The sequence below is a fragment of the Panthera onca genome, chromosome F1, assembly GCF_046562875.1.
Source record: "Panthera onca isolate mPanOnc1 chromosome F1, mPanOnc1 haplotype 2, whole genome shotgun sequence".
NCBI lineage: Eukaryota > Metazoa > Chordata > Mammalia > Carnivora > Felidae > Panthera > Panthera onca.
The window spans coordinates 69,705,267-69,730,338 of record NC_138355.1 but is presented as its reverse complement, the minus strand read 5'-3'; the positions used below and the strand labels follow the sequence as shown (position 1 = coordinate 69,730,338).

The 25,072-nt window shown below is 62.1% G+C and overlaps 1 protein-coding gene across 8 annotated transcripts; it reads left to right on the top strand.

Annotated features, from left to right (window-relative positions):
• Nucleotides 1–264: 264 nt before the first annotated feature.
• Nucleotides 265–19,155, top strand: BCAN (brevican). 8 transcript variants are annotated; one of them, XM_060644635.3, is made up of 15 exons: nt 3,053–3,276; nt 6,451–6,574; nt 6,667–6,776; nt 7,376–7,750; nt 8,079–8,253; nt 8,511–8,638; nt 9,138–9,431; nt 11,340–11,561; nt 12,035–12,658; nt 15,805–15,912; nt 16,399–16,557; nt 17,127–17,209; nt 17,605–17,749; nt 18,227–18,417; nt 18,722–19,155. In XM_060644635.3, exons 3-15 carry the CDS (start codon nt 6,686–6,688, stop codon nt 18,824–18,826), a joined length of 2,700 nt encoding a protein of 899 aa, XP_060500618.1. In that variant the 5' UTR covers nt 3,053–3,276; nt 6,451–6,574; nt 6,667–6,685; the 3' UTR covers nt 18,827–19,155. The 8 variants fall into 8 exon arrangements, with proteins under 8 accessions (XP_060500620.1, XP_060500618.1, XP_060500617.1 ...); XM_060644634.3 differs by lacking the exon at nt 6,451–6,574 and adding an exon at nt 5,173–5,285; XM_060644630.3 differs by lacking the exon at nt 6,451–6,574 and adding an exon at nt 5,169–5,285.
• Nucleotides 19,156–25,072: the final 5,917 nt, after the last annotated feature.

Here is a 25,072-nt window from a genome sequence, read left to right as displayed (position 1 = left end):
GGAGGGGGCTCTGTTTCTTCAACTTGGGTCACGGCTTCAGCATTGGCCGGGGGGGGGGGGGGGGGGGGGAGGAGGGGAGGGGAGGGGATGTCAGGGGAGGGGGAGGGGGAGAGGCAGGAGATGGATTGTTCTCATCCAGAGAGACTGGAAAAGTCCCCAGGGCCCAGGAGGCTGGGAGGCCGGCCAGCTGGGCTGCCCTCGCTCTCCCTCCCTCTCTCTTTCTGTCTCTCTGCCTGCACCATTTCTGTCCCGAGAGACAGCTGGGGCCTGGGCGAGAACCCTGGCCTGGACGTCTGTCAGAAGACTTGCATTTGGCCATGGTCAGCCAATCGCATGCTGTGTGACCCGAGGCAGTCGCTTCACCTCTGGGTGTGTTTCCTTGTCCAGAAGGTACGAGGACTTCTGACACCTTCTCCTTCTGTTACTGGGGCAGGAAGTTCTCCCTGAAATCTCACTTTAATTCCTCCTGCCTCTGTCGACCCTCCTGCTCTCAGCCGGTCCCTGAGGGTCCCTTTTGGAGACCTCGAGGGGGTCTTGGTTCTTGCCTCTTCTCAGAAAGGGACAGAAGTCCGGGGGGGGGGGGGGGGATCGTGTGGCCAGGGACAAGATGCTAGTTAAGATAGTGAAGAAAGCCCCTGATCAGCAGGTGCTGGTTAGACTTCAGCGCAGATCTTCAGCGCTGGAAATGTGGGGAGGCCTTCATCTCCTCCCCTGGGCAATCCTCAGGAAGGACTCCTTTCTCAGATAACGATGAGCCCTCCGTCCCATCCACAGGGGAGTGGCCTGCCGACCTCCTGGCCAGTAGATCGGTGCAGATTACAGGGTGTGTGTGTGTGTGTGTGTGTGTGTGTATGCACGTGTGTGGCTAGCAAAGGAAAGGAACTAGATTTCGCTGAGCTCACCCGTGGCCAGGGGCGGTAGTCTTTACCGAGTGCCATAGATACTATGCGGCCCGTTCAGAACAGGAAACGGTTTGAGGAACGAAGCCCATCCCGAGGTCTGGCCGCCGCAGATGGCCAGCCAGGGGTCTGACCTCAGTGCCCACACCTGCGGAGGCCTGGCCCTCATCAGTCTGCTCGGCAGCGGCTGCCTGTTCTCGCACCGCGTCTGGTTTCCCACCAGGGCTCTGCCTCTTGGAACAGACTGTCTGCTACCAGCCCTGGTCCAGACCCAGAGGCTGCTGGCCTCGGTCAAGGTTGGACTCCCCCAGCAGACACCAAAACGTGTGTCCACACTTCTAGTCATGAGGGGAGATGGCAAGAAAGGTCACTTTCTCTCTTCCTCCATCACAGCCAGGTTTCCCCGCGGCAAAGAGCTGTAGTTACGGGCAAACCACCACTAAGATTGAATTTCAGCCCCTTGGTTGCCTGGCCCCGCCCGGCTGGACTCAAGCCCCATGTGGAGCTGAGCAGGCACTTGTGGGGACAGGCTGGATGCGTGCCCCCGTGCTGAGGCTGCCCTGGGGGAGGCGGGATATCTTTCGGCTCGGGCTTGCAAGGCCTGAGGGGGGCAGAGGGAGCCTAGGGCTGCCTGGCGCTGCCCGGATCTGCCCCAAGGCCAGATCCCCCCTCTCCACTGGAGGACTTGGTCCTAAAATGGTACGTGGTCCATAGTGGACATTCAGTTAATATTTATTTAATGAAATGAATAAACGGAGGTCTCTCCCTCCCCAGACTCTGTCAGGCACCTATTCTGTCCTCTCCAGACCCACATCCCTGCCTGGGTCATTTCTCTTCCTAAAGGACCCTCCCACCCACCACCCCCAGGTGTTCCTGTCCTGTCTCTACAGTAGATGGGCGTCCAGGGAGGGGCCCGGATTCTACCTTTAGATCCTCAAGGATTCAGGGAGCAGTTTTTTGTGAGCTTCTCGAAAGCCCTTTGGAACCAAGTCTATGGCACTGGGCGTAGAATCCAGGCGGTGGTGACTGGGGCAGCTGGGGCATCAGCAGAGGACAGTCCAGATTCCAGCACAGGAAGGAGGGACTTGGGTGCAGTCTAATGGAAGGACAGACACCTGTCCTGAGGCTGATTCGTATTGCAAGCACCCCACGTTACTGGGGATATTTTGGGGGTGCTGCTGGAGATGATGGGGATCAACCCCTCCCCCCCCCCCCAACAAGCTATCCCTGGTGCCACCACCGGTGTCCAGGAGAAGGAATCCAGGCATCTGGCTGTCCTGCCCACGGTCCGTGCCAGGGGCTCTGCTTCTAGTCCCGGGAGGGAGGGGGCAAGAGAGAGGGAGGAGCAGAGAGAGCCTGGGAAAGCAGAGGAAAGAGGAGGCCCTGGAGACGGGGAGGGGGCATCATTGGTATTCCGAGGAGTCCCCCACGGCTGGCTGGGCAGCACTCGAGGCCCACCCCCTGGCACCAGGCTGCACATTCATCAGCCACAGCCCCGCTCAGGGGGCCCTGTGGGCTCCCGGCAACGCCGGGGGTTCGCACATTGGTTGGCATGACCTGTATGTCCACGCACCGTGCTGTCGCTCCCCCACAGCCCGTCTAGAGAGCCCCTGACTTGCCCGGCTTAACCCACGAGTCTGCTGTCTAACCTCCGTCCCTCCAGCTGCAAAGTCAGCCCCTCCTCCGCGCAGGCAGTGGGAGCACCCCGTAGACGGGACCCAATCAGAGCTTCCGACAGGGAGGTGGCCTTGGTCGTGGTCGTTTGCACCCTCTTCCTGCCTCCGAATGAGCGCCCCTCCCCCTTTTACGCTCCCGTCATCCTTTCCCTTACTGTGCAGGTCTGAGTCCCTCCTCCTCGCCCCTTGCCCGCGGGAAGTCCCGCCGGCAGTCTAACGCCCATCCCTCCCGCTGCAACATCCTGCTCCAGCTCCGCGAGCCCTCCCTCCCCACCCCTCTGCCCTCCCCCCCCCCCCCCCCGACTCCAAGTCCCCGGCCTCTCCTCCCCAGAACCATGTCCTACTTCGCACGTCCTTGCTCTCGCTGCCGCCGCCGGGAACGGACGCAGAGGAAGCAGCGGGTCGCGTGACCTGCCCGAGCCCCCCGCGTCCCCGGCCAGGGGGCGGGGGCGGCCCCGGGGAGGGGAGGGGAGGGGAGAGGCGGGACGGGGGCGGGGGGAAGAAAGGGGGTTTTGTGCGGCGCCCGGCGGCCCGGCGCCCTCTCCCGAGCGCCCTGCGGGCCCGGCCTCTCCTCGCGCCCGCGCAGTCCCCGCCGCAGTCGGCTGCAGCCGCAGGACCGAGCGTGGACCCGGAGGAGAGCCCGGAGGAGGCGGCAAACTTGGCGGTGCCGCACCCTAGCCCCGGCCCTCGGCCGCCTGCCGGTAGGTGAGCGCGAGCGCCCCCGGGCCGCCCGGACCCTGGAGGGGAGGCGGCGGGTCCGCGCCCCCAGCCCCGCCGCCCTTGCCTCCCGAGGCTCCGGCGCCCCCGGCCCGCTGACCCCGCCGCCCCCCCCCGCCCCCACCCCCCACCGGGGTCCGCCGCGGGCCAGCCCCCGAGCGCCTGCTGCCAGCCCCAGCCCTGCGGCCCGCGGCCCCCCGACTCTGATGGGAACGCCCCCCCTCCCCGGGTCCCCGCCGCCTCCCTACGGCGCGCCCCGCTGCCAGCGCCCCCGCCCAGATTTCCGACCTTGTCCGGGGCGGGCGGGCGGCGGGAGGAGCCGGGAAGCGGCCCTCCTTCTGGGGGCCCCCCTCCCCAGAGCCGTAGCTGGGGGTCCGGGCGCCCGCCGGAGCTGGAGTCCCAACTCTGCCACTTACTTGCTGTGTGACCTTGGACAAGTTAGTTGACCTCCCTGAACCTGGGGTTCCTCATCGGTGTAACAGCATTTTTCTCAAAGTTAAGGCTGTGCACGGGAAGCCTTTTTAAGAGGCCTGGCTCAGGTGGACGGAATTCTGTTTACCACTCCTGCTTTCCTTTCTAGCACTGCCTTGGGCTGGGGGACCCCACCCCCCGTCCTTTCACGTCCCTCTCTGCTTGGAATAGCTCTGCCCACGTGCTTCCAGTGGGACCCAGAGATTTGCCATCAGTTTTGTTAGTGCTGTTAGTATCTGCGTGATTTCTATTCCAGATAACAGCAGTGAGGTCAAGGGACACTGTTACCCACGGACCCCCCCCCCACACACTGCCCCCCACACCCCCCGGAGCATTACCAGTGCCTGTGTCTTCGTGGCTGACTTAGCACCGTCCACCTTTCAGATTTTGAACTACGAGCAGCTGCGGTGGCTGGGCAGTGATGTTCCTAACAGTGTCTGTCACTCGCTGCTTATGTGACTTCTCTAGCTGGTCCCGCGGGGCCTGCGAACGCCCAGCCGCCATTGTGCACTCGGGTTGCTGCTCACACCGTGGCTAAGGGGACAGTTCGGAGCTTCCCTCCTGCTGACCCCGCTGAGAACTGGAACCTAGTTCCTATGGGGCCGACCTTGGACTGCCAGCAGGGGGGCAGGCGGGCAGCACCCCCTCACCACTCAGCACGGAGGTGGTGGGTGTCGGGCGTGTGTACGCATGAACACACACACACACACACACACACACACACACACACACACACACACAGGCTGGTCTTGGGAAACTCAAGGCAAGGGCCGAAATCCCAGAGCTGGAGCAGGAAAGAATGAGCTGGAGAGGGGAACGGACAGGAAGATGGCTGAGCTCTCGGGGACAGAAACAGAGGACAGCAGAGGGGGTGCAGAGGCCATGCCCGCACCGAGGCTGGCGCCCGAAGAGGGGATAGCTAAGTTTTCTCAGGACTCCTAGCTGCACAGGATGGGGCTGAAGCCCAAGCTTGGGGCGGATTGGCAGTGGGGTGGGGACAGTGCAGAGGTCGCCAATTGTGACAACCACAGAATCCAGGCCTCTCTGGTCAGTGACCCCCGTTCCCGGAGGTGGGGGTGGGCTCACCTCCATGGTCCGGGGTGGCCAGGTCTTTATCGGTCTCAGACCTTCTCCCTCTATCCCCTCACCTTCAAAACAGAGGTGAGAGGGGGGTCCAGGATGCCGGTCCCAGAGTGGCTCCAGATATATGGGTTTCTGGGCCACCTGTCAGAGAGCTGGGACCCGGTCTGTGAGCAGTTCCGGCTCCAGCCCAGAGAGAGGGGAGGGAAGGCGTCAGAAAGGGGCCTGGCCCAGGGCCTGGCCCACTCAGATGGATGGCGAACCGTCTGCCCAGCACCCGGCAGGCACTGGCTGCTCACGCCAAACGGTCCGCCCTCATCCCCAGAAAGCAGTCCTCCCAAGTGCTCCCGCGCCCAGAGCTGGTCTCCGCGTCCTCTGATCTGGCCCCATCGAGAGAGACCCTGGACATCTGGCTCCTGTCACTCCTTCCCCAAGTCTGACTGTGAGGAAATGAAGCCCACCGTAGTGGCAGAAATGGAGGTTACAGTGGTGGTGGGGGGGCTTTGAGATTCCCTGGGGGGATTTGGGGGAGACATTTCCCAGCAGCTCAGGCTCAGGAAGGGGGAGACATGCGTGAGGGCAGAGCCTGAGAGGGCACAGAAGATGAAGGCTGAACAGTGGGCCTGGAGTGGGAATGAGCCTGATCGGTAGGAAGTCTTGCCTGGAGTCTAACCTGCATCCCTCCTGCTGCAGGTCGACCTGCCCCATGGCGGGGTCTTCAAGCTCTCCTAAGTGTAGCCTGGCCCTTAAGGGTGACGTTGGACACTAGCCCTGCAGCCTTCGCTCCTGGAGGCTCATCGGGCTGGTACCTGACTTGGCCTGGCTGGGGACTCTGGGTCAGCCCTGTCCCTCTCTGCCTCTCTGGGTTCCATTTCTCAATGTCACCCCCCCTCCCCATCCCTCCATTATGAGAGTGTAAGTGCTTTGAGATCTTCAGAGGAATATTCGGGGTTCTCACAGTGTCTGATAGCCAAGAGAGCAAGAGGGAGATGGCCCCTCCCGTTTATTCTCACCCTCCCTTAGCCCACCCCCCAGCCTGGGACTGGGCGGGGGGACGGGAGAGGCTGGATGGAAGCCAGACTGGCAGAGACAGGGGCTTTGTCCCAGCTGGTTTCTGAGCCAGGGGATCCGGTGGGAAAGCCCGTGCCAGGCAGAAAGGAAGGCTGGGAAGAAGAAGGGAGAAGGCAGCCAAGGAGGGGGTGGAGGGTGCTAGGAGTAAAGAGAAGAGTTTCCTTATAAGTAACGGTGGGGTAGGGAGAGGCCAAGGAGGGGTTGGGCTACAGAGAAGTTGTGCAATGCCCAGGGTCAGTCTAGGAGGCCCTCCTGGAAGAGGCCAGGGGGGTGTGGTACTCAGGGAGGAAGGGACAGGAGGGGAATGTTGGAGGGGTGCTGGGGCAGGAGGAGGCTCTGGGTTCGAGGAAGGAGTCTGGCACTGGGAAAAGCAGAGGGAATTGTTAAGTATAACAGCACCCACCACTCATGCTGGGGGCATTTATTGAGCTCCTGCTGTATGCCTGCCGCTGTGCATCTGTACAGGGGTCCTAGGGTGGAAAGCACATAGCCTCATCACACCCTGCGAGGTGGTTATGATGCTGGTCTTTTACAAGGAAGAAAACAAAGGCCCTGAGAGCTTAAGGAACTTGCAGCAAGTTGACTAGCGCCCAGGTCTTGGTTCTGAGGAGGAATCCCTGGTGGGGAGACAGGATCGGAAACGAGGGTGTTAACAGTGAGGTGGGGACGCTGGGCTTCTTGGGCCAGGATATGCGTGCTCGGGTGCCGGGGGAAGTCCATCTTGAAGTCTAACCCCATCTCTCCTCCTCAAGTCCCTCCAGCAGCCTGAGCATGGCCCCACTGTTCCTGCCCCTGCTGATAGCCCTGGCCCTGGCCCCAGGCCCCACGGCCTCAGCTGATGCCCTGGAAGGGGACAGCTCAGGTAAGCGACCCCACTCAGGGTCACTGTCTCTGTCTCCTCCATCTCCCCTATGGAAGGGAATGGCCTCGCTTTTCGTCCCACCAAAGTGTTCCAGCCTTGGGGGACCCAGGGAGGAGATAAGATGGGGGGGGGGCACTGTGGGGAAAGGTCTGGCCTGGGACACTTGGAGATAAGGAAGGGATGAGCTGTGGGCTCTGGGGAGGGGAGGGGAGGGGGAACTTGGGGGTAGGGCTGGGGAGGGGCAGGAGTGCCAGGCTGCCCGTCTCTAGGGTGCGGGAGGGATGAATAGAGCTGGGAGGCAGGACAGGGGGAGAAATCCTGCAGGTGACTCTGAGGGAAGCTCTGAGGACTGGAGGACCCAGGGGGTGAGGTTAGAAAGCCTGGGGTGCAGCCTGGGAATCGTGGGGTGGCGCTGGCCACTCTGGGGGCGGAGCCAACCCGGAGACTTTGGGGGCAGATCTGGAGAGGGTGCGGGGTGGCGATGCAGGACTCTGGGGGTGGGGGTGGGGGGGCGCATGGAAACCTGGGCGGGGGGGGGGGGGGGGGGCCCTTCGGACCCAGGCGCTGAGTCCCAGCCGGCCCCGCCCGCCCACCCGCAGAGGACCGGGCCTTCCGCGTGCGCATCTCGGGCGACGCGCCGCTGCAGGGCGTGCTGGGCGGCGCCCTCACCATCCCGTGCCACGTTCACTACCTGCGGCCGCCGCCGGGCCGCCGGGCCGTGCTGGGCTCCCCGCGGGTCAAGTGGACCTTCCTGTCCGGGGGCCGGGAGGCCGAGGTGCTGGTGGCGCGGGGGCTGCGCGTCAAGGTGAGCGAGGCCTACCGGTTCCGCGTGGCGCTGCCCGCCTACCCGGCGTCACTCACCGACGTCTCCCTGGCGCTGAGCGAGCTGCGGCCCAACGACTCTGGCATCTACCGCTGCGAGGTCCAGCACGGCATAGACGACAGCAGCGATGCCGTGGAGGTCAAGGTCAAAGGTGAGGGGCAGGGTGGAGGGGGGGAGGGGAGGGCAGGATAGCACTCCCCGCCCCCCCACCCCCACCCCGGAGCCCACAGTCTGAGGGGGAAGCAAACATACGTGGAAGGCACAGACTGAGCTGGAAAAGGAGTGCGTAGACACAGGCCTCTGTTACCTCCTTTCTGTCTTCAGGTGGAGGAAATCCTGCCCAGTTTAACTTAAGCCCCTCGTGCTGTAGAGTGAGCGGGATGTGGACTTCCCCCCTTGTGTCCAGGGGAGTGGCAAGGAGGGCGAGGGGAGGCCAGTGTGGGGGTGACCACGCCTCACGGCTCCTGTCTGCCCCTCAGGGGTCGTCTTTCTCTACCGGGAGGGCTCTGCCCGCTACGCTTTCTCCTTCGCCCGGGCCCAGGAGGCCTGTGCCCGCATCGGAGCCCGCATCGCCACCCCGGAGCAGCTCTACGCCGCCTACCTCGGGGGCTATGAGCAGTGCGATGCTGGCTGGCTGTCTGACCAGACCGTGAGGTGGGCTGGGGCCGCGGACCGGGGGTTTCTAGTTGTGTCTGGGGTGGCGGGTGGCCCGGCCTCTGCGGGGGGCTGCCCACTGCCTCGGGCCAGCCACACGGCGCTCCCTGCCTCCTGGGAAGGAGGGAGGTGAGGACCCCGCCCTGGGGGGTGTCCCTGCAGAACTGGGAAGACAGCTGGCTACCTTGAGGGCAGTGTGGTTCGGCGGGGGGGTTGGGGAGGGCATCCCTGGTGAAGGCGTCTGTACTCGCTCCCAGGTATCCCATCCAGACCCCGCGGGAGGCCTGTTATGGAGACATGGATGGCTTCCCTGGGGTCCGGAACTATGGCGTGGTGGACCCAGATGACCTCTATGATGTCTACTGCTACGCTGAAGACCTAAATGGTGATTGGGGGTGAGGCGTTCCCAGGCCTGAGCCCGTTCTCCGGTGCTGCCTGTAGGTCCTTCAGGGACCTGTGCTGGACCCGTCGTCCCTCGTGTGTTCACTCGGGCATCCAGGGGGGTTGTTTCCAAGGAAATGACCGGTGTCCCTCCCGCCAAGCACAGTCATGGACGCAAGCCCGTGGCCGGGGCCTCTGCCAGGTGGGATGAGACTGAGTTTGAGTTTGACTCTGCAGCCACCCGCTGTGTATGTCTCTGCCTCTTAGCATCTCTGGGCCTCGCTTACCTTCTTTGCGGAATGAGGACGTCGAGCCGGGCTCCTCTGAGTAATAACATCTCTGCTGAGGCTCTACCCGAACTTTGACCTTGAAATAAGACGTTTGACTCCATGTCACAGATGAGGAGACTGAGGCCCAGAGAAGCCCGCCTAGGGTCTCTGCAGGAGCCCAGGGTCAAAGGGGCTCCCAACTTCCTGGTGACCCGGCCCCCTCTTCCCTACCAGGAGAGCTGTTCCTGGGCGCCCCTCCAGACAAGCTGACGCTGGAGGAGGCACGGGCATACTGCCGCGAGCGGGGTGCAGAGATCGCTACCACGGGCCAGCTGTATGCAGCCTGGGATGGCGGCCTGGACCGCTGCAGCCCCGGCTGGCTGGCCGATGGCAGCGTGCGCTACCCCATCGTCACGCCCAGCCAGCGCTGCGGTGGGGGCCTGCCTGGCGTCAAGACTCTCTTCCTCTTCCCCAACCAGACCGGCTTCCCCAACAAGTACAGCCGCTTCAACGTCTACTGCTTCCGAGGTGAGCCAGCCCCCCTGCAGACGCCGCGCCCCCCCTCTCTCTGTGGGTCAGACAGCCTTGAGCCCTCTGGTCCCACCCAGCTCGTCCGGGTTTGCTCAGGTCTTTGCCGCTCGCCTGGAGGAGCCTGGGCACCGAGGGTCCTCATTCTGGTTGTGCCCTCTGGCTTGGGTTGTGTGGCCCCGGGGAGCGCCTGTCTCTCCAGGGTCAAAGCTGCCTCTTCCCTACCGCGCGGCTGGATAGGTTTCCATTTCTGGTCAGCGCATGAGTGGAGAGAGATGATGGACATTCTCTGAACCCAACGAATGGTCTGTTCCAGTTAACCTGATGCCCTCAAGAGCCCTCGCGGGGCAGGGGGGGCGGCGGATTCCAGAACCTTCAGCTTGAGAGTGTCAGATCTTTAACCACTGAGTATTGATGGACAGACACAATTCCCCCCACAGGGAGCAGGTCCTCAAGGACAGTTGGGGGCAGAGATGGCTTCCTGATCACATCTTATATTGGGGGCTGAAGGGAAGGCAATGCCTGGGACCCCCGGAGGCACCCCCCAGTGACTGACAATCAGGGAGGCAGTGCCATGGCGTGCGTGGGTCCTGGCCTGAAGTGTGAGCCCGCGGGACTGCGACAAGGGCCGGAGGCAAAAATGAAGGGAGAATACACAGCCTCTCCCTTCAGGGAGCTCCTACTCTGAAGGGAGAAGGCCTGCTTCTGCCCTGGGAGCCCCCAGTCTGAGGGAGGACAAGATGCCTTGCTCCCAGCACGAAGAGAGACTAAGAGAAAAGCATCACTTCTATTGGACAGATCTCCAAGTATCTTCCGCCTGGGGCTAGGGAGCGGTGGGGAAGTGGAGTCTAGAGGAAGGCAGGTCCCTGTGGAAAGGCCAACCGAAAGGCGGATGATGATGATTATAGTAATTATGAACATGTCTATACACTGATCACGCGCCAAGCACTGTTCCAGGAAGCCACAGAAAGAGGGGCTGGATGGAGAGGTTGGGAACAGGTGGAGGACAGAGGCAGGCAAGGACACAGGTTTGCTTGTCTGGCATGAGTGAGGCTCACTGGAGCAGGTGACGCGGGGAGGGGAGGGGCAGGACGTGCTGTGCTTGCACGTCTGGCTAAGCACAGACAGCCCTCGGGGCTTTTCTTAGCCCAGTTCCGCGGCCGCTTCATTGGTTTTCTGATCTTGGCTCTCTTCTCCAAAGACGAGGTAATCCATTCGAAAGCTCCTGTTGTTGGAAGGGAGCAGCTTTTGGAAGGATGGGGCGACCACTTCCTTTGTCCTCTTGCCCCGATGCTGAGACCCTCGGGTGGTGACTGTTGAATGTCCTTCCTGCACTCCAGCCATCAGCTCTCCTGGGCAATGCCCCCTGGCCCCTTCCATTTCAAAAGTCTCAGGAGCCCTGGGAGCCCTCACACCTTGCTCCCAAGGTGTCCCAAGGTCCTGAGGCCACCTGTCCATCCTTCTGCCTCCGTGTCCTTTCTCAAGGGAATCTCTCTCCCCTGAGCCTTTCCTGACCACTGTATCTAAAGTAGTACTTCCCACCGTTCTGTTTCCTTATTCTACCCAAGTGTTCTTTATATGGTAACGTTATATGTGTGTTTGTTTATTACGTAGCTAAGTTATAAACTCCCTTAGGGCAGGAGGCTTGGTGCTTTTTTCTCTACTGTATCCTCAGTGCCCAGAAGAATGCTTGGCATGACACAGAGTGGGCACTTGATTAATGCCTGAGGAACAAGTGATAAAGTCCTGCAGTGCTTCCTGGGTCTTCATGGGTCCTCCGCAGGAAAGATGAGTGAGAACTGGGAGAATTTCATGGTCTCTGAGTCTAACCCAGAGCCCTCGACTTCAGGCTGTGACTGAGTGCAAAGCCACCTGTTTAACCTCCCACTGACACTTTCCTCTTCACAGACTCTGGCCAGCCCTCCACCACGCCTGAGGCCTCTGACCCAGCCTCTGATGGGCTGGAGGCCATTGTCACAGTGACAGAGACCCTAGAGGAGCTCCAGCTGCCGCGGGAAGCCGTGGAGAGCGAGTCCCGGGGAGCCATCTACTCCGTCCCCATTGTGGAGGATGGGGGAGGTGCAAGGTCCCCTCCAGAAGACCCGGCGGAGGCCCCTAGGACCCTCCTCGGTAACTGGAGTCCCTTAGTAAGAGAAGCGGGGGTGAAGCCGCCCGTCCTGGGCTTACGGCCCCCTGACGGCCCTGACCCTTCTCAGCATCTCGGTGATGCAGGGCATCTCTCCAGTACGCTCCCACCCCTTGCCTTTCCAGCACATTCTACTCCAAACTCTCTGGGTCTGGGAAGCAGGGTGCTCCCTCCTTTGTTCCCTCCTCCTCCTTGCCTACCCAAAATAGACTAGAGAATTTTAAGACAAGGAGAGGGAGACGCGGTGACGATGTTTTTGTACCGGGCTAATGACAGTTCAGCTCAAGTTGAAGGTCTTCTGGTGGCGAGCAGGGGCAGCCTCCTCCCGGACTCCCCCCACCCGCCGCGGGCCTCCCTTCCCATTCCCCCTCCCCAGCCCCGCCTTTCTTCCCCTCCGTTTCCGTCTTCCGTTCGGCCGGTGCTGTCCCTGGTGCTGAACCACCTATGCTTTGTCTAGAATTCGAAACCCAATCCATCGTCCCTCCCCCGGGGTCCTCAGAAGAGGAAGGCAAGGCTTTGGAGGAAGAAGATGAAGAGGAGGAAGAGGAGGAGGCAGAGGAGGAGGCCCTGTGGGCCTGGCCCAGCGAGCTCAGCAGCCCAGACCCAGAGGCCTCTCTCCCCACTGAGCCAACCCCAGAGGAGTCATTCTTGCATGCCTCCCCACCGCCAGCGAGGCCAGTGCTACAGCCTGGTGCCTCACCACCTCCCGATGGAGAGCCAGAGGCTCCCAGGCCTCCCAGGGTCCTTGGACCACCCACTGAGACTCTGCCCACTCCCACGAATGGGAAACTGGCCTCCCCACCACCTCCCACTCCGGTTGGGGAGAGAGAGGTGGGGGAGGAGGCCGGGGGTCCTGAGCTGTCTGGGGTCCCTCGAGGAGAGAGTGAGGAGACGGGGAGCTCTGAGGATACCCCTGCCCTGTTTCCAGCCACACGGGCCCCTGAGGGTGCCAGGGAACTGGAGGCCCCCTCTGAAGAGAATTCTGGAAGAACTGTCCCAGCAGGGACCTCAGTGCGGGTTCAGCCAGTGCTGCCCACTGACAGCGCCAGCCAAGGTGGAGTGGCCGTGGCCCCCTCATCAGGTAACTTCGCCCAAGGCTCAACCTCCCTCTTCCTCCTCCTCCCCTTTCTCCCCCTGAAGCTCTGGGTCACATGATCCACGATCCTTTAACCGCCATTGCCCCGGCCTCTCCTGTCCTTCGTCTTCATTCTCCTGTACACCTCTGCCTGTGGGTTTCCAACCTTGGACACCAGCTCTCTGATTTCTCACCTCACGACCCCCAGTGCCATGGCCCTACCCCGTGATTCCAGCCCCACCACTGACCACCTGGGACTCCTTCCTGCCTTTGGCTTTCCACTGGTGACTTACTGGCCCCACAGAGCACCCTCCTTCCTCTTGTGATAGGGGTTCCTGGGTCCCTATTCTACTCTTCGGGGCTCAGGCCCCTCCCCTACTGCCCCCTTCCCTCCCCTTCAGACACCCCACTGATGTCAGGAAGGCCTGGGGTCAGCTGCTGGGGTCTAGGAGAGCCCTTACCCCCACAGAGCCTTAAGCGACTACTTCTGTGAAGTATTTTTCGACTGTTTCATGGAAAACAAGCCTTGGAAATAAATCTCTATTAAACCACTTTATAACCAAAACTCTGGCACCCTCTGTCTGCACCCCAGCTGTCTGCCCTTTTCATTCCCTGGATTTGTGTTGGAGGCAGCTCTCTGATGCTTCCCTTTGTGCTGTGTCTCTCCCTCGCTCGCCCGTGTCCCTTGCTCTCCACGCCTCTCTGCCTCCTCCTTTTCATCCTCAGCCAGCGCCCTTTCCTGCCCTCCTGTCTAACATCGCTCCCTGTTCCCTTGTCCTCCCCTTAGCTCTCCTCTGCCTTTCTTCCCGGCTGCTGAGAGTCCAAAGCTGAAGTCGCTGTCCATCGGTCTATGGGACTGCGAGGGGTTGTCCCTCACTCCTGATGGGGAGAAACCCCCACCAGCCTGAATGTGTGTGTGTGTGGGTGTGGGTGTGTGTGCGTGCGTGCGCACACGTGCACGCACGCACACACACACACGTGCTTGTATTCATTTCTGATTCATCTTGATGGCTCCCATCTAGAGCCATACATACAGACTCGTGACAGAGAAAGTCCATCTCAGCACAGAGGCCCAAACTGGCATCCGGGCACCCCAGCCCCCCCATCAGCACAACTCAGCAGGGAGACGGCATCTAACAAGCATCCCCCTGCCCACAGCCTCCCCCTTCTTCACTAACCCCTGCACTAAAGCCCACCATACCCTTAGGAAGAATGGTCTCACCCTCCCTGAACCAAAGGATCTCCAAGTCCCTAATGCTGGCGAAGACACAAATCAGGAGGCGAGGAAGAAGGAATGTAGAGGTGGGGGGAGGAGTGGGGAGTTAGATTCTGGGGTCTGAGAGCCGCCCTACCCATTCAGGGAAGGCTGAGCTTCCCAGTGGGGATCCCTGGAGACGGCTGGGATCCGCCCAGTCCCAGGACCGACAGCCCTTCCTGCATGGTCCAGGGCTGGCTAGGGGCCCCTGCATCACGCCCAGGCTCCCCCATTTCAACTATTGGCTCCCTGCCCAGCTGGCCTTGGAGTTCAGTGCCGTGTGGGTTAGGAGGGGGTCTGGTGGGAAGAGATGCATCAGTGGAAGTCTCTGCAGGACCTTAGTTACCCCACCTGGTGGGTGAGGGATGTCCTCTGGCCCTGCTGTTACAGCAGGAGTGAAGAACTCTGTGGTTGCATGTAGCAGTTGGCCCCAAGAAGGGGGAGGAAGGAAGAGCAGAAAGTTCCTTCAAGAGGAGTTCCCTTGCCCCCACTCTGTCGGTCCTGGTTCAGGGGAGGGACCTCTGGCCTGGGGTGGACAACCAGGGACCGAGTGTGGAAGTCTCTGTTCCCCAGGGCTGGCTGGCTGAACGCAGAGGTGCAGGCAAGCGTGAGGAACAGAAGGGGCTGCAGGACTCCTGCCCTCCGCGGGGCCTGGTGCTAAATAAAACACCTCCCCTCCCCCTTTGCCCAGGGAGCTGGTGCTACCAGCCTGGAAGAAACTGTTGGCAGGAGGAGAGGTGACAGGGTGGTGGTGCTGGAACAGCTGATTCATTTCACCCCAAACAGCGAGGTCATCCCAGCAAAATTCTTGGAATCGACTCCAGCGTCTCCTCCCCCTGCCTCTGCTCTCACCCCCACCAGGCGGAGGGAAGCACAGTGGGCCTCGCCCTTGGCTGCTGGGGGTATGGCGTGGTCTGAAGAGTCCCGCCCAGGGGTGGTTTTACCTCCCAAGCTGAGAGCCCAGCCCTGCACTGTCAGTCTGTGGGGCCATCTTCCTCTTCCTGGACCGGAAGGAGTGGAATCTGCCCCGTCCAGCACCCACGCCTGGTCTAGGGCAGCCGCCTCCCACCCCAGGATCCAGAGGGAGAGAGTCCTGAGGAGAAGGCAGGAGACCCAGCCAGACAACAGATTGCAGGCCTTCAGGGCAGCGTGTCAGTCTAAGAGGACTGCCTGGAGGAGAGAGTGCCAGAAGAAGGGAGAGAGATGGATTGGGGAGGGGGGTAGGCTGACTGGCCTGCAGAGGGGGCCTGGGGAGGGGATTGGTTCTTCACTATCAGCTTCTGGGGTTGTTGACTCTACCCAGAGAGTAAGAGGGAGAGCTAGCCCCCCACCCCCACCCCAGTATGGGGTCCCAGAAGCAGTCAAGGGCAGGCCACCCCTCACTGTTGCTGTGGCGATTCTCCTCTCCTCCCGCTTCATCCAGCCCCCACCGAAACCACACAAAACCGTGCGGGGACCCGGCACAAAGACAAGGCGGTGGGGAACCAAGCTCCAGGCCCAGAGAGCTAGAGTGACCTGTCCAATGTCACTCGGCAGAGCCAGGAGCCAGACAAGAGTCCAGGTCTCACGACTGACAGCCCAGCATCTTTCCCTTCAGTGGGGTGGGGTCCTGAGGGCCTTTCTGGCCACTTTCGCCCAGCCCCTGTTAGACTGGGCCCACGCCAAGGGGCACCGCAATGGCCAGCACGGGGCTGAGTCGACCCCGAAGTGGCAGGTGGTGAGGGGGGTCAGGGTGGGAGAGAAACCGGAACTGAGGGCTGGGCTGACTTCAAGATGCTGTGATAGCTCTCAGGACAAGGGCGTTGGGGCCGTGGACGCGCCGAACCCTCTCCTGGGGGGCAGAGGCTGCAGAGTTGTGCTCCCCTGCTCCTCCCACCTCACTTCTCTCCCCTCTCAGGTGACTGTGTCCCCAGCCCCTGCCACAATGGTGGGACATGCTTGGAGGAGGAGGAGGGGGTCCGCTGCCTGTGTTTGCCTGGCTATGGGGGGGACCTGTGTGATGTTGGTGAGTGTGGTGAGCGGCAGGGGTGGGGGCGGATCTGGAGCCTGGCCCCTGCCACAATGTGCTCGCTCTGGAGCCGGGAGGGAGGGCACGGGCCTTGTCCTGAATCTCCATTTCAGGCAAATCACACAACCTCTCCGAGCCCTACCAATTTCCTCATCTGTCAAGTGGACCAGAAATGCCTTTCCCGAGCGGCCCCTGTGGGAGGGGTGCTCGGTACCCGCCAGTTCTCTCCTGGGAAGAGAGGAGGGCACGGCCCTTCTCTGGGGTGGAGGACTGGGGGGACCCAGGCTGGGGCCGCAGCCCTCACCCTGGCAGTCCCTGTGGCCCAGAGGAGGAAGCCATCAAGGCCCCCTGCACAGGGCCCCTCCTGGCTCCCCCTCTCCCCTCATGCCCTCCTGTCTCCTTGGCACCTTAGTCCCGCCCCTCAAGTCCCCTCCAGGGGACCTGGCCCTTCTGGCCTCAGTTGCTTGCCCTTCTGCGCCCCAGGCCTCCGCTTCTGCAGTCCGGGCTGGGACGCCTTCCAGGGCGCCTGCTACAAGCACTTTTCTACCCGGAGGAGCTGGGAGGAGGCCGAGACCCAGTGCCGGATGTACGGCGCGCACCTGGCCAGCATCAGCACGCCCGAGGAGCAGAACTTCATCAATAGTGGGCTGGGGACGGGGCTGGAGGGGACCCTCGTCACCTGCTCTCTCGCACTCACCCATTAACTCATCATGAATCATGCGTGAGTGTGTTAATTAATTAACTCCCTTACTCATTAACTCAGGTACCCATTACTTGGTTTACTTCATCCATCCATCCATCCATTCATTCCCTTTTCTGTCCTCGCTCCCTCCACACGTGGGTAGGGGGGCTTCAGGCCGAGAGGGCTGGGGTTGGCGCGGGGAGTACACCTGCATCGGCCAGACTGCACCCCCCCCCCCCCCCCCCGCCTCCTTCTGCGGGTCCCGACTCTGACCTCAATGAAAACTTCTGCTCTTCCCCCAGAGTTTCCCCTTCCTGGCCCCGGTGACACTTCTCTTCTCCCCAACCCCTCCGCCCTCCTCTGCCTTCTACCCGTCCGCGGGCAGATGGGCCGATGGGAAAGCAGGGAAGCGCGGGGTGGGTCTGGCGGGAAGGACTCGCGCGCGCGGGCCGCCGGTAACGGGGAGCGGCGCCACCTGCTGGCAGCGGGGCTCACTGCGCACCTTCGTCCGCCCGCGCTTCCTCCGCAGGTCGATACCGCGAGTACCAGTGGATCGGGCTCAACGACCGGACCATCGAAGGCGACTTCCTGTGGTCAGATGGCGTCCCTCTGGTGAGAGGCTCCGGCCGCCCCTCTAGCTGGCTCGGTCGCTTCTTCCAAGCACTTCTGCCCTCCACCTCCAGTGACCCCATCCCTCCCCCTCCTTTTTCTGGCCCTTTCTCCGCTCTTCTCCAAGGGCCCCGCCTCCCTTCCGTGCGCTTCTCTCTCTTCCAGTCTGGCTCTCATTACCCCTCCCCGCCAAAGCCCGCGACCTGTCCTTTCTCCTCCTGGACCCCTACCCCCCATCCCCCTGTCTCCTCTCTCCTAGTGCTCCCCCCTCCCCCCCCCCTTGTCCTGCTCAGGTCCATCCTAGGTCCATCCCTAGGTCCATCTAGGGTCCATCCCTCCCCCCGCCCCCCCGCTGCGGTGCGGGAGCCCTCACCGCCTCCCCCACCCCGTCCCCCCAGCTCTATGAGAACTGGAACCCTGGGCAGCCTGACAGCTACTTCCTGTCCGGGGAGAACTGCGTGGTCATGGTGTGGCACGATCAGGGACAATGGAGTGATGTGCCCTGCAACTACCACCTGTCCTACACCTGCAAGATGGGTCTGGGTGAGGCCGGGCAAGGGGGAGGAGGGGGCCAGGGGGATCCATCACTGCTGGGTGTATAGAAGGAGGGGGCGGGGCGCCTGGGTGGCTCAGTCGCTGGACAGGCCACTGACTCTTAATTTCCGCTCAGGTCAAGATCTCAGGGTTGGTGAGTTCCAGCCCCGCAGGGGGCTCCAAGCTGACAGTGGGGAACCTGCTTGGGATTCTCTCTCTCCCTCTCTTTCTGCCCCTCCCCTGCACTCTCTAAATAAATACATAAATAAACTCAAAATTAAAAGGAGGGCGCAAAGCTACAGAGGAGTCAGAAACGTGTCCCAGGCCATGGGCAAGGGGACGTCTAACAAACGAGGTGGTCCACCAGGAATCTCTGCTCTTTTTTGCATCACCCTGTGGCCCACCCCCTCCTCCTCCTCCTGCCGACTCTGGGAGCTGTCACCCGCAGACCCGGGCTCCCAGATCTTGACTGTGTCCCCCCTGCAGTGTCCTGTGGGCCTCCGCCAGAGCTGCCCCTGGCTCAAGTGTTTGGCCGCCCACGACGGCGCTATGAAGTCGACACCGTGCTTCGTTACCGGTGCCGCGAGGGGCTGACCCAGCGCAACCAGCCACTGATCCGCTGCCAGGAGAATGGTCGCTGGGAGCCCCCCCAGATCTCCTGTGTGCCCCGCAGGCCTGTGAGTGCCAGGGGAATGCAGGTGGGGGGCACTAGCCAACAGTAGCTCTGGGCTCTAGTCCTAGCTCTGCCGGTCGCTGGCTGTGTGACCTTGGAGTAATCACTGCCCGTCTGTGAGGCAAAGAGGAGGAGCTGGGCTGGATGCCCCGGGGTCCCTTTCAGTGCCGATGTCTGAGAACAGTAGCGGAGCCAAGACGAGTGCTTTAACCAGGGCTCAGGGAGCAGTAACACCCGGGGCGCAGGCTCTGAGAAGAGACGAGGAGGAGGGGCCCAGGGGAGAGCGTGAGTGTGTGTGTCTTTCCCAGGCTCGAGCTCTGCACCTGGCGAAGGCCCCAGGACATCAGGGGAGGCTACTGGGACGCTGGAAGGAACTTTTGACCCCTCCTTCCAGTCCCTCTCCAGGCCCCTAGGGAGCAAGGCCTTGCCCGGCACTGCCCTCTCCCCATCACCGGTTGACCACTTGGGAGGGTGCAGCTGCCCTCCAGGCGGCAGTGCCTCAAGGGGTTTGCGGGAAGCACCTGGGCGACTCCAGCCTAGACTAGACCCTCTCCCCCCTGCCTTGGCTCAGGTTCTCCCCTCAGGGCCTCGGGGAAGGCCCCTAAGTGCCTCAGCTGCCCCTCTCCTTGCCATCCCCTGGGGGGGGGGGGTACATTGCCCACCGTTGGGCTTCCCAGGGGACTGGGCTTACAGGATGGGGTACCTGCCAACCAGCAGGAAATAAAGCTGCATTTCAGCATAAGCAAGGTTGATGTTTCTGTGTGAGAGAGAGAAAAAGGAAAGTGGGGTGGGGCTGGGCCTCCCAGGATAAACAGCCCTTCTGTGTTTATTAACTTCCGGAGGTCGGAGCGGTCCCCAAGATGCCAGTGGATAGGACAGTGCCTGGCACAGAATAGCTGGGAGCTCACGGGGATCGGGGGAGTGGGAGCGTGTTCGGAAGGAGCTGGAGTGCTCAGAGTGCGGGTCCAGCAGACCTAGACGAGCTCAGTCTGGGGAGGGAGAGAGACGGAGGGCTATGGAGAAAGCAGAGACCTGGCTGCCTTGGTGTCTCAGTTCTGAGGCTCCCCCGGGGGGTGGGGGGGGGGAGTCACTCGAGGGAGTGCAGGTTTGGGGGTTAGACTGCAGGAGGGCTTGCTTCCAGCAGAGGAAGAAGAGAGGCGGGAAGGGAGAAGCGGAGGAGGGGTCCCCAGCCCTGCGGTGGCCTTGGGCTCAAGGAGTGACCTGGTAGGTCTCCCAGGCTGTGCCCGGCAGAGGGCGCTGTGGACTCAGGCACGTCGGCCTGAGGGTGCCGTGTGCGCGTGCGTGCGCCGGGCCCGGCGCCGGGAGTCGCAAGAGTCCCGGGGGACCGCCAGGGGGCGCCGCGACCTCTGGTTCGGAGCCGTCGGGCGGGGAAGCGGGTAGCGGGCTGCCGGGCGGAGGGTGACTTCCGGCCGTGCCGCGCTGGCCCCGGGGGCTGTGAGTCATCGGAGGTTGAGATGGTGAGGTCACTCAGAACCCGAGAGAATGAGCGGCCGCGGGTGTGCGTGTACAGGATTGTGCCTTACTGGGCCTCGTGGTCGTGTGCCTTCCGGACGGGTAACTCCTGCCGCGGGTCCCGGCCCTCGCCCTGGCGCAGTCGCGCACATGCACACGCTGCCAGGTGTTCACACTTCTGCTTGTGCCGGCTCTTAACCGCCTTCGCCCACGTGGGCGATTCGTCCTTCCCTGCAAGTCGGGAAAACCTGATAAAAGTCAGAGACAGGGGGCAAATCACAGAGGCTGCGTGCGAGCCGCATAGAAAGACCCAGAGATAGTGAGGCCCGCAGGACAGGTGCTTGTTGGGAGGAGCTGGGGGCTTCTCCCCGCCATGCTGCCCACCGTGCACGGAGACCCCCAGACCAGCTGTGTCCGGGCATCCAGCACGACCTCCCAGACCCACCGACCACCAGGACCCCTCTCCTCCCGCAGGGCTCACCTGCCCCTCCCTCTGCCCTCCCCCTGCCCTCCCCACACAACCCGGCCTCCCAAGGCTCGCGAATGGGGCTGTTTCTCCGCGAGCCACAGGGAGGAAAATGGTCCTGAGGCCAGAGCAGACCCCCCTTTTATTCTGTACTTGGATTGCCTGTGACTGCCTAGTCCGTGCGCTGTTCGGATGTCAGGCGTTAGGTGGATTTGTGAGTTGAGGGAGACAAGGTGGGTCTTTGAAGGTAGGGCCTGAAGAGGAGAAAGGAGGCTGAAGGGGGGGCGGCGTCTGTCCTTGGGCTCCTAAGGGAGGCTCTCTGGGAAACATCCTCACGGTGACGGGGTTGAGACGGCCAGCTGCTTTCCCAGAGGGTTCCTGGGGGCGAGCCGGAGGGGGCTTGGGTTTCCCAGCCCTGCGGCTAACACTTCCTCACTGGATCTCCCCCACGCGGCAGGCTGGGGGCCGCCGTCCGACCTGTGCAGAAGGGCAGTTCCACAGGTTGACACAGAGCCGGAACTCGAATCCTTTCCCCCTCCCGACACCTGCTGGCTGCTTCAGCAAGGCGGCCGGAAACGGAAGCCTTCTCCTGCTTTGTTGGGCTTCCTGGAGAAGGGGGAGCCGGTCCAGGGATGACTCAGCACCCTGAATAGAATCCAGTGCTGACCCGTGTGTGTGTGTGTGTGTGTGTGTGTGTGTGTGTGTGTGTGTGTGAGAGAGAGAGAGAGAGAGAGAGAGAGAGCGAGATGGCGGGGGATGGGGTTTTGGCAACTCATCTGGGAAGAGCCCGGAGCAGGGGACACCTTCCAGGGCACAGCACAGACCATGTGCCCACCCTGTCAAACCCCTGGATGTGTGGCTCAACTCGGCCTCTTTCCCGCATGTCTAGTGTGGGGTCCGCCTCAGGGTCTCCTGTTCTCTTGGGATGAGGTCAGCGCGTATGGATACGAGTAGAGAAGGGAGGTCCAGCCTTAGGTGCTTGGCCATCGGTCGCAGAGGGGCCTGGAGGCCGCTGAGATGGCCCTTCCAGAGGCCCTCCAATGACCGTGGTCCCCAGCAACCCCCCAGACTGCTCTGACCCTCACCCCACCTCCCCATTCCTCCCCCGGTCCCCACCTCCCCACCCCCAACTCCTACACAGTGCCCTGACCTCACTGGGGCCTTTGTCCCAGCCCCGAGGCCCTGTCTGTAGGCCTGTCTCCTGCACAGGGAGAGAAAGGGCCCCATTGTCCGGGCCGTGCAAAGACTTCCAAAAATGCTCAGCCCGTCAGACCCCTGGGGGTGGGAGGCGCCCCCTGGGGGCTGCGGTCAGATCCCTGCCTGAAGTGAGGACCCAGGTTCCTTCATTACTCCTTCCTGAGATCTAGTAGCTTCCTGCCCCACCTGCTGCAAAGCAGCCCGCTTCCTCCCAGGAAGGAAGAACCAAAAGATTTGGGGCAGAGCAGGAGGAAGGGGCTGGAAAGGGAGGAAAACCGAGAAAGAGGGAGAAGGAGGAAGAATGTGAGGCAACTCGCCCACCGAAGGACTCTGGACTCTATTTAATGGTCTGAGTGGGTGGATCTTGCGACCTCTGTGTTTATTTCCTGATGTTTTCTTTCCTTAGTCTTTGGATAGCTTGTTAGCCGAGGGAGGGCTGCTGACCCCTTGGGACTGGGACATTTAAGGGGAGCATCCCACAGCCCCTTGACCCGTGTTTATGGCCCCCAAGAGGCATCTAGGGACTCTTAGTAGCATTGGCAGGGGACGTTTCTCCGTGCCTCAGTTTCCCCATCAAGGTGAGCTGACGTTCTCTGTGACATGTGGGGTGACTAGAAAAGGAAGGATCCCAGGAGAAACCAAGGGATTCGGGAGTTGTGGGGGGGCCGGGGAGAAGGGGGAAGGGCAGGTAGAGGATAGGACAGAAGAAGGGAGAGCAGGGGGAAGGGTGGGCTTGTGAGTGGTGAGGGAGGCTGACCGAGGGCCAGAGCTGGTGGGGCACCTCCCCACCCCGAAGCCCCCCGGCCACCTTTCCCGGGACGCTGGGGCACTGGCTTGTCAGCAGCTGAGCCCACAGCTGCTGGGAGGTGGTTCCTCGACGGTGGCCCCCTGGCATCTGCCTCCGTTTATTTCTGGAGCCACAGCTGAGTCATGGGGGTGGGCAGGGTGACTGGGGCTGGAGGAGGGGAGCTTGTGACACTAGGAGAGAAGACTGCAGGGGACAAGAGGGTTCCAGGACCTGGGTCCCTGGGGTCTGGGCTCTATCCCTGTCGTTAGGTTCCCGGAGGGGACCCTGGAATAATGGGGCCTGGGGAAGGCGTGGGGGAGCAGGAGCCAAAATAGGCTGCTCCTGGAATGTGGGAGAAGACACGAGTCTGATCGGGGTGTGGGGTGCTAGGTTGGGGAGGGGAGGGAAAGGGCCCCCGTGCAGACAGAGGAAACAGTTCTGTGTTTCCCCCTGCTTCCCACCGCAGACTCCATGGGCCCTGGCCTCAGGCCCTCACTTCGGTCCCTCTTCCGTCCCTGAGCCAGCGGCATCAGCCCCCTGAGCCTCCCTCTTTGTCTTTCCCGAACACCTGCGGACTCAGGGGTGGCACCTGGGTCCTGTGTGTCAGCACTCGCCACGTTCACAAAGAGCATCTCCTGCCCCAGCTTCGAAAAACACTCAGCCTGCTGTCGGATGCGTCCTGGACCGGAGCCTCCCTTGCAGGGTGGGAGTGGGCCCGGTGGGGACCCAGGAGCCTGTCCCCCAGTCCAGAATCCTCTTGGGTTTCTTGGGCTTGGGTGGGCCCGGTCCCCGTCCCCTCCCCCGCCGGCGGGCAGCCCAGAGGGCACATTCCTGCTGAAATTAAACCACATTCCTCCTTCCCTGGCTGCCAAGGACGGCAGAGCAGACGGCAGCTGAGACACCACAGGGTCAAGTGGCAGCAGCTGGTCCCCAAAGAGGGGCTGAGAGGGGGACTGAGGGGGGGCTTCAGGGCCAGGGCCTTTGGAAGCAGTGAGTGAATCTGAGTGATTGTAAGAGGAAGAGGGGCGGCCTGCAGCGGGAGGAGTACGGGTGAGACTCTGGGAGCCACAGCAACTGCTGCACTGAGGGGAGACCCAGGAGCACCTTCTCAGGGGACCCTGGACGGCCGCCCTCCGCACCCCTGCACTGGGCTCGCACAGCAGGCAGGAAGGCCGCGGGGCCCTTTGAGAGGCCCCGTCTGAGCTCCCTGGGCCGGAGCCCAGAGCCCAGGCCTTTGATTTCCTCTGAGACCCCGGCGGGTGGCGGGCAGTGGGGCCCGTGGCAGCGACAGGGACAGCATCAGCCTGGCTGAATGGAGAGCTCAGCCCCTGACCTCACCCTCTGGCGCCTCAGCCGGCACAGCCTTATAAGGAAGTGCCCCAAACAAACCGAGGAAGCCACCTCCGGCCCCCCACCCCACCCCCACCCAGTTCAGAGGCTATATTTACTCAGTGGAGGCCCCAGAATAACCTCCCACTTGTCCTCGTGTTGGGAGGGGGGGGGTGGCGGGGGGGGGGTGCTGCCTGATCATTCCCTTCTCTGGGGACTCCACCCTCCGAAGTGCTTCTGAGGTCTGACTCCATCACAGCCCTTAGTCTGTTCCTTCCTTCATCCATCTATCTGTCCGTCCATCCGTCCATCCATCCATCCCTCCATCTCAAGGGCCCCCAGAGGCACTGTGTTGGCCAAAGTGGTGCTTTCCTGGAGCTGAGATGACGGGGTCCTCCTACTGCCTGGCCTCTCCTGCAGGCCCTGCACAAGTATGTCCTCTCTGCGGGGAGGTACCTGGGGACTCCGTCCCGGGCTCTCTCCAGGTGACCTCTAGGCCAACCACCCTCTAGCTCTTGTCTCCACCCTGGCCCTCTCTGCTGGAGGTCGCAACTTCCTGCCGGATGCTCCAGCTCAGAAGATGGGACGGCCCTCTCCTGCTGCCCAAGCCAAAACCCTGGGAGCCTCTGCAGCCACATCAGCCCCCATCCCCCACATCAGGTCACCTGCTTCCCTTTGTACACCCTCGTCGTGCCCACCGCCACCAGTGCCCCTCCCAGACCACTGCAGCAGTCTCCCTGGAGCACTCCTGCCCCCTCCTATCCACCCATCAGCAGCATTTGAAAATGCAAACCTGGTCATGCCCAACCTGATGACCCCAAGCCCTTCAGAGTCTCCTCGTTCCCCCAGGAAGAAGCGTGTACTTCCTGGCCACCTGGTGAGGCCTGGGCCCAGTGACTCAGACTCTTTAGTCTCACTGTGAGCCTTCTTCCCCCTCATTCTCCACCTCCAGCCACACACACCTTCCTTCTGCTCCTCATGCCCAGACTCTGTCACCTTGCACCAGGATTTTGCACATGCTATTCCCTCTAAGATCCTTTCCCTCCTCCTCCTCCTCCTCCTCCTCCTCCTCCACGTCCTCCCCCCACTGGCCAGCTTCAGGTTCTTGGGGCAGGCTTCCCCCTCCACCTGTCCCCATACTCCCTCAGCCCAGATCAGGTGAGGTCCCCTGCTCTGTGCTCCCACAGCCTCCTAATCGTCTGTTTTCAAACATGACTTCCACTCAGAAGCCCTCGTTCAATTAGAAGGGAGCGAGGAACCCTGGGTTCCCAGGATCTGCGTGGGGCACAGCACGTAGATGCTCAGCAAATATTTATCGAAAAGTGACACTCACAGCTGTTATCCCCACCAGGAGTGTCCCTCCTACTGTCTAACCCTCGTTTGTCTGCTGCATAGACACACTGCCAT

What these genes read in the sequence shown, in the direction of transcription:
- BCAN (XM_060644637.3), top strand. Translation starts at nt 6,686, where the DNA reads ATGGCCCCACTGTTCCTGCCCCTGCTGATAGCCCTGGCCCTGGCCCCA. An exon ending in CTACGCTGAAGACCTAAATG is followed by an intron (nt 8,639 to 9,137) that starts GTGATTGGGGGT and finishes CTTCCCTACCAG; the next exon opens with GAGAGCTGTTCCTGGGCGCC. An exon ending in GGCCGTGGCCCCCTCATCAG is followed by an intron (nt 12,659 to 15,804) that starts GTAACTTCGCCC and finishes CTCCCCTCTCAG; the next exon opens with GTGACTGTGTCCCCAGCCCC.